The sequence below is a fragment of the Octopus sinensis genome, linkage group LG13, assembly GCF_006345805.1.
Source record: "Octopus sinensis linkage group LG13, ASM634580v1, whole genome shotgun sequence".
Lineage (NCBI taxonomy): Eukaryota > Metazoa > Mollusca > Cephalopoda > Octopoda > Octopodidae > Octopus > Octopus sinensis.
In genome coordinates this window covers 21,718,041-21,731,721 of record NC_043009.1, presented here as the reverse complement: position 1 = coordinate 21,731,721, position 13,681 = coordinate 21,718,041, and the positions used below count along the sequence as shown (strand labels likewise).

Below are 13,681 nucleotides of genomic sequence, written 5' to 3'. Positions count from 1 at the left end.
TATATTAACTTTTATAAAAGATTAATATGATATCTACGTAGCATTTTTATACTGGAATGGAAATCATTTAAGTTTAATATTTTAGTGTTTGTAGTTTTAGTCTGGGTAGGTGCTGTCTACTTTGATTTTGGAGATAGCACATTGAATATTTATAGTAACAATATCCATCACCCAACATGAATGACAAATACATGGGCCATTTTTACAGAGAAAATCATACATACATGCACTCACAATAAACACACACACACACAAACCCACATGAATGCTCATACACCACTGTTAACAGCTTGCTAAATCTTACTCTTCTTATTCCAATCCTCTACCTTAAACATCATCATGTGACCAAAATTGACTAATGAAAACATGGATCAAATGGTGTGGTCCTAATATCATATCACGTAATACACACACACACACGCACGCATGCACACAGATAATATATATATATATATATATATATATATATATATATATATATATATATATATATCCTTAAATCCTTAAAAATGTTTTAGCTCGAAAATTAGAAAAAAACCCACCTTTTATCAATTCAATAATGAAAAATTAAATTATACCATTTAGAAAAATTACATCTTATAGAAAGATTAAATATAAGATAAAACATATAACAATGATTAAGTAAGCACATTACTTAATCATTGTTATATGTTTTATCTTATATTTAATCTTTCTATAAGATGTAATTTTTCTAAATGGTATAATTTAATTTTTCATTATTGAATTGATAAAAGGTGGGGTTTTTTTTATATCATATATATATATATATATATATATATATATATATATATATATCATCATCATCATTTAACGTCCGCTTTCCATGCTAGCATGGGTTGGATGGTTCAACTGGGGTCTGGGGAGCCTGAAGGCTGCACCAGGCCAGTCAGATCTGGCAGTGTTTCTACAGCTGGATGCCCTTCCTAACGCCAACCACTCCGAGAGTGTAGTGGGTGATTTTATGTGCCACCGACACAAGTGCCAGATGAGGCTGGCGAACGGCCACGCTCGGATGGTGTTTTTTATGTGCCACCGACACAGGTGCCAGACGAGGCTGGCAGACGGCCACGCTCGGATGGTGTTTTTATGTGCCACCAACATAGGTGCCAGATGAGGCTGGCGAACGGCCACGATCGGATGGTGTTTGTTACGTGCCCACAGCACGGAGGCCAGTCGATGCGGTACTGGCTACGGCCACGTTCGGATGGTTTTCTTGTGTGCCACCGGCACTGGTACCACAAAGATACAAATTCCATTGATGTTCATCTATTTTGATTTGTTTTGATTTTTTGATTTTTTGATTTTCACTTGCCTCAACAGGTCTTCACAAGTGTCACAAGAAATATATATATATATATATATATATATATATATATATATATATATATATTTGGTGAAATTTGATTTTGTATTTCTAAATTGAATTTTTCCCTGTAAGTTTGGAATAATATTCCCTCATATTATCATTATAATACACACACACAGACACACACACACATACATACACACACACATAATCAAATCATCAACGTATGTTTTATATATTTTCATGTATTTTTACTTGATTATAAAATTGTAATATTTATCTAAATTCCATTTCTTCTGCAGAATTTGAAAAGCAACCAGCCATGGGATGATCTTGAGAAGCAGACCAACCGGGTATGTTACATAAACATCATATCTGCAGTTTGACTTACCACAACTTATTTTTCCCTCCCACCTTCCTGAAAGCCAATTTTCATGTTTACTCAAGCAGTCAGCTGAAAGGCTGGTTGCTCAGGCCAAAATACATAACTCTCAAATTACTCATTCCACTTGAAAGAATGTAAGCTCTGCAGAGCAGGAATGACTCATCACTGTAATTAGTGGTTGTACTATCAAACTGATGTGCTCTTTGTTGATTCATAGTTCTGACCTTATCTCCTCCTCTGTGTTTGGAGAAACAATGGAAAGAGAAGCTATTGTAGTGTTTAACCCTAGTCCACAATCACACAGTAATTTTGAGCTATCTTTCCAATAGAATTCAGGTTCCTTGCACTGTCTTTGATGGCTGATGTGCAACAACCCTTTCCATTTCACATAAAGTTCATCAAGCACTGGCATCTCACCAGAAGATGAATATATTACACAACTGCAACTCTGTGTTTGTTTAACAGCTCTTTGTGGAAAGAATAGTTTAAGGTCAGTGCCTCATTCAAATGGGTGTGGGGTTTATATACAATGTTGCATTATAGTTTGTTTGTTCCTTCTCGAGCCAGTTTCCTTGGCGTATAGGTTCCCCACCTGGACGGGATGCCGGTCCATCGCAGGTGAGCTGCAAGATGCAGGAGGAAAGAGTGAGAGAAAGTTGTGTCGAAAGAGTCAGCAGAAGTTCGCCATTACCTTCTGCCGGAGCCGCATGGAGCTTAGGTGTTTTGCTCATAAACACACACATCACCTGGTTTGAGATTCGAACCCATGATCCCTCGACCGCGAGTCTGCTGCTCTAACCATTAGGCCATGTGTCTCCACACTGCATTATAGTGGAGAGCATTATTTGTATTGAAGTGAATCTTACTGTTTAGCCCCTGGTCAGTCCCAATCATTTCCAGTGCTGACAGTACTGCTTTTTCACAGACATAGTGTAGCAAAGATTATATTATCCTTATGTTAAACTCCTCTTGAATTCAAGAGAAGTTTAACTGCTGATCCTGGCAGATTGGGTGAAAGCAATAAAAAGGAGAACCTATTGTAGTACTGAACTCCAGTCAAGAGCTCAACAGTCATTTGAAGCTATCTTCCCAGTGGATTCAGGTCCTTCATATTGTGTATGAAGACTAATTTGCAATAGGTCTTTCTCTTATAAAACTTGCCATGCACTGCAGATCCACCAGCCAGGCAGATGTTTTATTATTCAACTCTGAAAATGAGGTTAATAGTCTAAAATATTTAATCTTGTAGTGAACCCTGGCAGTCAAGCAGGAAAGCAAAACGAAAAAGGGATCTAACGGGAGTAAACTCCCTCGACCTTCTTGAAAATTCTCAAACATTCTAGAAGCTTCCAATTAACTTCCAGATGACATGGAAGTCAGGGACTTCTGGTTCATCCCTTATATAAAGGAACACATTTCTAATTTCACTCCACACTTGCCTGTTGATTCCTAGACATTCATTGAGTCACGCCACTCGCATACACACCCGCATGCGCGGATGTTTGCCTTATTTGCTTTGAGACGTGGTTGCAAAATACATTCATGTGATGTTACAAGTCTTTTCCTTCAATTAACCTTATATGTTAACACATAACATCCAGTAATAAATATGTTATGACTTATTACGAACATCTTACAAATTCTTAGTTTCTTGTTGCTTGCACTCAAGATGGTGACCCCTCTTTCTCATATGCAATTATAAAAATTATAGGTTGTCACTTACTGGCAATCACTATAATCTTGTTAACAACTTATGATAAACCTTTGAGCATTTAATTTGATCTCATGATTTTGCCTTTTCTGTTTGGTTGAGACATTTAGCCTGACAATTTCCCAGTTTTAGATAAATAAACTGGGATATTATGTTTATTGTCCCAGTTTATAAACTTGGGTTAATAAACAAATACCCCAATTTATTTGTTTATTTTTTATACCTAGTGGAGGCACATTGGCCTAGTGGTTAGGGCAGCAGACTCACGGTCGGAGGATCACGGTTTTGATTCCCAGACCAGGTATTGTGTGTGTTTATTAAGCAAAAACACCTAAAGCTCCACAAGGCTCTGGCAGCGGGTGGTAGTGACTCCTGTTGTACTCTTTTGCCCCAACTTTCTCTCACTCTTTCTTCCTGTTTCTTGAGTAACGGTGCGATGGACTGGCATCCCGTCCAGCTGGGGGGAACACATACGCCATAGAAACCAGGAAACCGAGCCCATGAGCCTGGCTAGGCTTGAAAAGGTTACATAAATAAATAAGATGTCACTCCTGCTGTTACTTGTCTTTTCTTGCTCATATCAGTAGGGAACAAATCTTTTCCCAAAAATCTGGTACCAACTCTTGGCAGTTTGGTTAAGATAGCAGACAGCAGACACCCCTTACTTGCAGCATTTTCTTCATATTCTTGCAGGTGTCATAAAAAAATCTGTATGTCAGTCACCAAAAAATTTTGGATTCAGCTCAGTAAACTATATTCCCATATATGCCTTATGTAAATTGGCTTTGTGTCTCTTCAAAAGAAATCAGTTCATTTTATAATATTGATTGATTGATTAATTGATTAAGTGATCAAATAATTGGTTGATTGAGAGAATGATTGATTGATTGTTGTTGTATGTTTTCACAGATGAAGAACCAATATTATACGTCAGTACAATCAATTGTTGCTGAAGTGGAACCTTTACAGAAAAATCTCAGGTAGTTGTGTTACTTAATTTTTGCTTTCATTATATTTGTGGCTTTTGTGAATGGTAGATGAATGGTGACTCCTTGATGTGTTCCTCCCCTTTTGCAGACATCTATTGTTTTTCGGCCTATCAAATTGTTCGTTCACCCTTCACATATCATAATAAAACCCCTGGAGTGGTATTTCCAGTTTAGTTGCTGACAGCCTGGCTATGAAACAGATATAATTGCTATATGTCATTACTATTAGCAAATCATTTTTGATCTGACCTGTTTATATACTGCTGATAAAAGCGATAATATATGTCAAATTTCAAAATGCTCACGTAACAAACAAGTTTATAACATATTTTATCTATCTTAATTCTGTCTTCTCTTTTCATTCTACAGTGACCTCCATTCCTTGGTGCTAGCTGGTAATGTAACACTTCCACCCAAGGCCACCCAATACACTTACCTTTCCTCCTTTTTTCAACCACACTGTGTCTTCCCTTCCCAGGCATTCTGGCACTAATCTCCATGTTCAATCCTTCCTCTATAGTGCATCATCCCACTGGAATTCTACCTTCATCCATGTTTCACTTGCATCTGTTGACAAACAGTTGTTAAATATGAACATCTAGTACATTGGTTTTATGCACCACATGGAAGGCTTTTGGAGGTTGTTGGTAAAGGGGGAGGACACAGCTCCTTCTTCCTAACTAAAACATTAACCCTACTACACACACACACACACACACAAACATTGTTTTATATGCATTAACAATGTAAAATGTTAGAGAATGAAACCTAGCTGTTTCATACCAATAAATACATCTAAAGCAAAATTTTTTTCAAGGGCCCTTAAAATACTATCGTGGATCTCTAACTATTTTGTTGCATGGACCCTGAAAAAATTTTATATGGACTCTCATGGGCCATATATACCCTGATTGAGAACTACTGCTTTAGATGATGTGTCTTCCTAACACATTCAATTTACTGGCATAAGGAAATTTAGAGACGCATTGTGTGACTCTTCAGGTTCTTGTACAAATTTCCTGTTTTTAAAAGTGATTTGAATTAAAACCTTCCAACATTATTCCAGGTTAATTTTTGCTCCAAACATCAGTTTAATAATGACAATGTTATTTTACTAAATTCTTCATTATTTTCACAATTAATTGAAACAAAAACAGGTTTTAGTAAAAAAAAAAATGGTAACAAATGGGTTAAAGGTATCCTGCATGATTGATAGAGATAACAAAAGTACATGCTCTTGTTTATAGAATTCAGCCAACAAATTATTTACTAATGTGTATTGATGCCTGACATTTGGATAATAATACATGAAGTGTACAGAGAACAGTGAGAATCCAAAGAATAGCATATTTATTTATTCTTAAAATGTTCTGGCAGAATCATTAGCTCACTGGGTAAAAATGCTTGGTGGCATTTTGTCCATCTTTATGTTCTGACTTCAAACTCTGCTGGGATCAACTTTGCCTTTCATCCACTCAAGATTGATAAAATAAATACTAGCTGAGCACTGGGGCCAATGTAATCAACTAATCCCCTCCCCTAAAAATCGTTAGTCTAGTCCAAAATTTGAAACCATTATTATTATCATTATTAAGGCTGCAAGCTGGGAGAATCGTTAGCACACCAGGTAAAAATGCTTTGTGGCATTGTGTCCGTCTTTACATTCTGAGTTCAAATTCCACTGAGGTTGACTTTACCTTTCATTCTGTTGGGATTGATAAAAGAAGTACCAGTGAAGTACTGGAATTGATGCAATCGACTTACTCTCTCCCCTGAAATTGCTGGCCTTGTGCCAAAATTTGAAACCGATATGTTTTGGCAGATTCGAACTTGAATATTTGACTGCAAGTTTTTTTCATCAACAGAGTATGCTTTAAGGTTATTGTTTGGATTCTCGCTGTTTTATAAGTATTGCATAAATTATTCTAATTTACTTCTTGTTTGGTGAAAAAACGAAAACTGGGTTTATTTTTGCTTCAGGGAAAAAGAGAAGGAAGTAATGAATTTGAAAGTCAATAATGAAACTTTGCAAGCTGCTGTTGAAGAACTCAAACGAAAGCTCAAATGGAAGGTAAATGAAGACTATATTTTACATCTTCAAGACTTGGTTCAAATCATCCTCAAGACTTAGTTTTCCACAGTCTTTTTGTGCTGTTTCTTTATAATTATGTCTCAGCTTTTTATGTAATTTTCAGATGTATTTTTTAATCTTTCTCTGAGTCTAGGACATTTAACCCCCATGGACAATAACCACCCCACTAAGGACTACTACTCTTGAGGACAACAGATGATGCTTTAAAACTTCTTAATATATTAGAGAGGGGTTAATTAACCAAGGTGGGTTATTGTCCTAGGGGGTAGTTGTTGTCAGGAGGAATTGTCCTCGGTGGGTTGGTGGTGGTAATTGTTCTGATATGCTTTCTCCAGATGCAGGTGTGGGTGTATAGTTAAGAAGTCTACTTACAAAACACATGGTTTTGAGTTCAATTTCACTGTGTGACACCTTGGCAAGTGTCTTCTGCTATAGCCCACGGCTGACCCTAGCAAAACCTTGTTAGAGGATTTCGTAGATGGAAACTGAAAGTAACCAGTTATATATATATATATATGTATATGTGTGTGTGTGATTGTGTGTGTGTGTGTGTGTGTGTGTGTGTGTGTGTGTGTGTGTGCATGTATGTCTGATTGAGTGCATGTCTATCATGACATCACATGATAGTTGTAAATGAGTGTCACTGTCACACAAGTGGTGTCGTTCGTTTTTAATATTATGTGAAAACATATTTGGACATGGGGAAATATTACGTTGTCTTGTGAATGAAATCAGTAGATGGAAATTGTGTTGAAGCCTGCTGTGTATGTGTATGAATGTAGGTATATATGTCTGTATGTATTTGTCTCTATATGTTTCAACATTGACTCATCTTAGAAAAAAATGGCATCTGCATCTATGTCTCATAACTTAGCTGAGTGACAAATTGACATCACTAAAAATAATTTGTCACAGTCCGATGAATAAATATACAATGATGAAGATTTGGTTTATCTTTAATATCATCATCATCATCTTCTTTCAACATCCCTTTTTCCATGATGGCATGGGTTAGATGGCTCAACACAAACCAATGAGCCAGAGAACTGCACTGAACTTCAATGTCTACTTTTGCATGGTTTCTACAGCTTAATGCCCTTCCTAATACCAACCACTTTACAGAGTGTACTGGGTGCTGTTTTCATGGCCCCCGCATTTGTAAGGTCATCAAGTACTCACAAGACAAGACCCCCACAATTGCCATATTTTAACATGTATAAGGAACCCTTTTTTTTCAAAATTTAGGTTAAAAAATATGAGAGTTTCTTATACATGGATGGATAATATTATAATCCTTTACAAAACATTTTTTCCAAATTTTAAGCACCCAAAATTAGGGGGTTCCTTATACACATTAAAATACGGTAAGTGGAGTGCAGTGGAGTTGAGTCGAGTCGAGTACTGAGTCAAGTTGAGTCAAATATTGAAGGATGTGAAAGTATGATTGAGGAATAGGAACAGGTTTCTTGGTAAAGAGGTGAATACATGGCTTTCTGAGCTGGAAAGAGAGAGAAATGGTGATAGCATACCCTAAAGGTACACAGTGTGTATGTAAGTGATAATAAGGGTAGAGGAACAGAAAGGTGGATGGATGGGTGGGTGAAGAAGAAATAATTCTCTTTTTTCAATCAGTGTTGAACTGTTGTCATTCCTGTCTTCTCTTTTCATTTTCTGTAGGAACAAGAATTGGTTGAACTGGCCCAGAAAGACTCTAATTCTGGTGATGTGGTCACCAATATGAAAAGGCAGACATCAAGTTTAGAAAATGAGTGAGTTTGATCCTATTTTTCTATTCTTTAATGAAAATAAATTTATGTTGATGATGATGATAATGATGACGATGACAACAATGTTGATGGTGATGGTGATGATGATGATGATGATGATGATGAAAGTGGTGGTGGCAGCAGCTATGATGAAGATGATACTGGCGATAATGACAGTTGTAGTGTTTGGTGGTGGTGATGTTGATGATGATGATTGATGATGATTTGGTGGTGGTGATGCTGCCACTGATGATAATCATGGTGATGATATAATAATGATGATGATGATTATGACGGTAGAAGCAATTATAATGAGGATGTTGCTGATGATGATGGGTGTTGTGGTGGTAGTGGTGGTGGTGGTGGTGGTGGTGGTGGGGTGGTGGTTTTGGTGGTAGTGGTGATGGTGATAATGATAATGCAATATATTTGTTATATTTCCAGTTTAAAAGCCAAAGCTGAAGAACTCAAGCAATTGAAAGAGAAAAATTCTGAACTTGAAAAGTGGATTATTTTACAGCAAGAGAAAAAGTAACTTATCAAATTTCATTTTTCTTTTAAATCAAAATCGTTTTACAATTTCATTTTACATTATTTACATTTGATGGATATTTGTCCTCATCTTGTTTGTTGCTAACACAATGTTTCGGCTGATATACCCTCCAGCCTTCATCAGGTTTCTTGGGGAAATTTTGAACCTGGGTTCTCATTCCTAAGGTACTTTTTGATGTTGTTGTTGTTGTTATTATTATTATTATTATTCAGGTCACTGCCTGGAATTGAACTCTCAATCTTGGGGTTAGTAGCCTGTGCTCTTAACCATTACGCCATATGACCTGAATAATAATAATAATAATAATAATAATAACAACAACAACAACATCGAAAAATACCTTAGGAATGAGAACCCAGGTTTGAAATTTCCCCAAGACGCCTGATGAAGGCTGGAGGGTATATCAGCTGAAACATTGTGTTAACAACAAACAAGATGAGGACAAATATCCATCAAATGTAAATAATGTACATAATGTACATAATTCCTCATCTCTTAAATATAGAACTGCAATTTCATTTTACTTACCTTTTTCTTTTAACTTATGCATGTAAGCAAAAGCAGCGTATTGTAATTACCTGTTTTTGTCTGTGTGTTTGCAAATTTATTGGAAAACGGCTGAATGAATTTTCACCAAATTTGGCAGAAATATTCATTGGGTGAGTGGCTTGAAATGATGAACATTTGGTTTGATTATCCTTAAAAAAAATTTTTTTTCAATTTTTAAAAAATCAAACTTACAAATTTTCTGATAAGCAAGTGGTCATGTTATTTTATTCACTTTCTTTTTCATATGAATTGACTCTCGTTTGCATGTGTATAGATCATGGCGTACCTATGCACATGTGTGTGTGTGTGTATGTGTGTGTACAGTGATGGATGCAAGGGTTTCATTTATTCATGAGTTGATTTCTTAATCTAATTTCACCAGAGTAGGAATAACTATAATGATGATACTTAAAAAAAAAAAAAAATTCAGTTCAATTAAAATGCATAGGTAAGTAACGCATTGTAAGCCACACTATAATTTGTGAAAAAATTTATCTACACACAGGGTATGCTTTGCCCTTCTGATGCCTTTCTTTTTCATTTTAGCTTTTAATTAATCTAATTTGTGTTTTATCACCAAAGCACACACATGAATGTTTGGTTAACCCTTTAGTGTTTAAACCGGCCATATCCGGCCCAAATAATCTACATGTTTTCTGTTAAAACTGCCCAGATTTGGTATTTCACACCAACCTATAATGTCAATCTAAAAACAGGTGATAATATCATTAAAATCTTAAAGCTACAAAATAATGCATGACTAGCTTAAAACAATATGGATGAATAAATATTATATTTGACAGAATAATCTGAATGCTAAAGAGTTAAAAAGCCTGCTTTGCAACTATAAGGTTTCAGGTTCACTCCCTCTACATGGTACCTTGAGAAGGTGTCTTCTACTGGAGCCCTTATGTGTGAAACAGATAGATGGAAACTGTGTGGAAGCCTGTTGTGTGTGTATATATATATATATATATATATATATATACACATGCCTATATATATATGTGTGTGTGCATACCTATATATATATATATATTTATATCAAACCCATGCAAGCATGAGAAAGTAGGGACATTAATACGATGATCTGTCTACCTTCCTGTCTGTGTGTCTATTTCTATCTATCTATCTATCTATCTATCTATCTATCTATCTATCTACCCATCATCCATCCATCTATCAATTTATCTATCTAGCTAGCTATCTATCCATCCATCCATCCTTCCTTCCTTCTTTCTTTCTTTCTTTCTGTCTATCAACCAATCAATCAATCAATCAATCAATCAACCAATCTATCAATCAATCAAGAAATCGTTATAGATAAGCAAAAAGATAAACAGATAATAAGCATTGTCTAAGTTTTTTTTTTTCCTTTGAACATATACAAGAACCTTGAACTATGACAACTTATTGACTGTATGCTTATATTCCATTGATGTATGCAGTACCACGCTGGAGAAGCAAATGCAGGATATGGTGGAAGACAGGAAAAATGCTCAGCAAATTGTGGAAAATGCAATTCTAGATAAAGATCTGGTAAAAAATATCTTTAGATATCTTTCAAAATTGATTGAGTGTGTCTCTACACATGCACGTGTGTGTGTGTGTGTGTGTGTGTGTGTGTGTGTGTGTGCAGTGATGTCACTTAATATTGAGACAAATATACAATTAGGATTAAGTTTGTTTCTGTATATTTGATCATTTATGATTTGAATTATATTTGAATGGAAAGAAAATAAAAGAAGGTTTCTTTTTTTCCTTTTTGGAAGATGTAAATTTAAGCACAAGAGTTTTTAAATTAGCCCAATGTTGCTATTGGCAGTATCAATACTGCCACAAAAATGAGTGTTACTTAATTTGAGAGCATATAAATTTTTTTTAACATATATATTTGTGTATGTGAGTGTGTGTGTATATATATATATATATAAATACATATACATGTGGTGGTGCAATCGCCTAGTGGTTAGGGCAGCGGATTTATGGTCATAGGATCGCAGTTTCGATTCCCAGATCAGGCATTGTGAGTGTTTATTGAGCGAAAACACCTAAAGCTCCATGTGGCTCCGGCAGGGAGAGGTGGAAAACCCTGCTGTATTCTTTCACTGCAACTTTCTCTCACTCTTTCTTCTTGTTTCTGTTCTACTTGTACTTCAAAGGGCCAGCCTTATCACATTCTGTGTCACGCTAAATCTCCCTGAGAACTACGTTAAGGTTAAATGTGTCTGTGGAGTGCTCAGCCACTTGCAGGTTAATTTCATGAGCAGGCTGTTCCACTGATCAGATCAACTGGAACCCTCATCGCTGTAACCCACGAAGTGCCATGATACACACACATACACAATAGGTGCGGTTATATGGTGAGAAGTTTGCTTCCCAGCCACATGGTTTTGGGTTCAGACCCACTATGTGGCACTTTGTGCAGGTGTCTTCTAGTACAGCCTTGGGTCAACTAAAGCTTTGTGATTGGATGTAATGGACAGAAACTGAAAGCAGCCTGTGTATATATATATATATATATGTGTGTGTGTGTGTGTTTTGGGCTCCCCACTACCTCTTGAAAACCAGTGTTGGTTTGTTTATGTCCTTGTAACCTAGTAGTTCAGCCTAAAGACTGATGGAATAAGTACCAGACTTGTAAAATACTGGGGTTAATTTGTTTGACTAACCCATACAAAGCAGTACCCCAACATGGGGTACATGACTAAAACAAGTAAACAGTAAAGTGTGTGTATATATATATATATATATATAAACAATTCATAAATAAGGGCAAACGAAAAAATTTCTAATGCCAAATATGCCGAAAAATTGGACATATTGTCCATTAACCATATAATTTTTTCACAATACACATGCTACTCGAAAAAAGGTCGACAGAAATTTCTAAAAAATTCCATTATTACCATATCGGACCGATTTCAGGGTTAGCTCATAACAGCCCTCCCTTCGTCAGTGATACATGTGGCAAAAGAAATAAATGAGATACTTACTCATACCCATGGAAGAAGAAAACACTAAGTCATGAGCACAATTAAGTACCCCAAATACATCCAAAATAGAAATACTCCAGCCCATTCGAGACACGTGCGATTTGACTTAGTGTTTGCTTCTTCCATGGGTATGAGTAAGTATCTCATTTATTTCTTTTGCCACATGTATCACTGACAAAGGCAGGGCTGTTATGAGCTAACTTTGAAATCGGTCCGATATGGTAATAATGGAATTTTTTAGAAATTTCTGTCAACCTTTTTTCGAGTAGCGTGCGTATTGTGAAAAAATTATATGGTTAATGGACAATATGTCCAATTTTTCGGCATATTTGGCATTAGAAATTTTTTCATTTCCTCTTATTTATGAATTGTTTATAAATTTAACCTTTAACGGTATTTTTTAATATGCTGGCCATTGATAAAATTTTTTCGAAAAAAATTTTTTTTTTTGAAAAAAATTTTATCCTACATTAGAGATATATATATATATATATATATATATATATATATGTATATCATCATCATCATCATCGTTTAACGTCCGTTCTCCATGCTAGCATGGGTTGGACGGTTCAACCGGGGATCTGGGAAGCCAGAAGGCTGCACCAGGCTCCAGTCTTATCTGGCAATGTTTCTACAGCTGGATGCCCTTCCTAACACCAACCACTCTGTGAGTGTAGTGGGTGCTTTTTACGTGCCACCTGCACAGGTGCCAGGCGAGGCTGGCAATGGCCACGGTCGGATTGGTGTACTTTACGTGCCACCGGCACGGAAGCCAGTCGAGGCGGCGCTGGCATCGGCCACGAGTCGGATAGTGCTTTTTACGTACCACCAGACCAGGGATCCTGGCTGGTTCATTTCGATTTCGATTTCGCTTGCTCCAACATGTCTTCGCAAGCAAAGGGGGTTGGCATGGGTGCCTGTCGTCGGATGAGGTTCTATATCGACTTCGCTTGCCTCAACAGGTCTTTGTGTCCAAGGGAGGAAAGGCATGCATAAGTGGGCTGGGCTCACTTGTCCTGCCTGGTCTTCTCACGTACAGCATATTTCCAAAGGTCTCGGTCACTGGTCATTTCCTCAGTGAGGCCTAAAGTTCGAAGGTCGTGCTTCACCACCTCGTCCCAGGTTTTCCTGGGTCTACCTCTTCCACGGGTTCCCTCAACTGCTAGGGATTGGCATTTTCTCACACACCTATCTTCATCCATTCTCGCCACATGACCATACCAGCACAATCGTCTCTCTTGCACACCACAACTGATGCTTCTTAGGTACAACATTTCTCTCAAGGTACTAACGCTCTGTCGAGTATGTAC

At 36.7% G+C, this 13,681-nt stretch overlaps 1 protein-coding gene across 1 annotated transcript in view; it reads left to right on the top strand.

Annotated features, from left to right (window-relative positions):
• The window catches only part of LOC115218488 (M protein, serotype 5), a 55,097-nt gene that overhangs the window by 17,383 nt on the left and 24,033 nt on the right, over positions 1-13,681 (top strand). The window contains exons 9-14 of the mRNA XM_029788338.2: positions 1,630-1,680; positions 4,333-4,403; positions 6,393-6,483; positions 8,182-8,273; positions 8,715-8,801; positions 10,821-10,911. Coding sequence (XP_029644198.1) covers positions 1,630-1,680; positions 4,333-4,403; positions 6,393-6,483; positions 8,182-8,273; positions 8,715-8,801; positions 10,821-10,911 — 483 coding nt within the window. The remainder of the gene's footprint in view (positions 1-1,629; positions 1,681-4,332; positions 4,404-6,392; positions 6,484-8,181; positions 8,274-8,714; positions 8,802-10,820; positions 10,912-13,681) is intronic.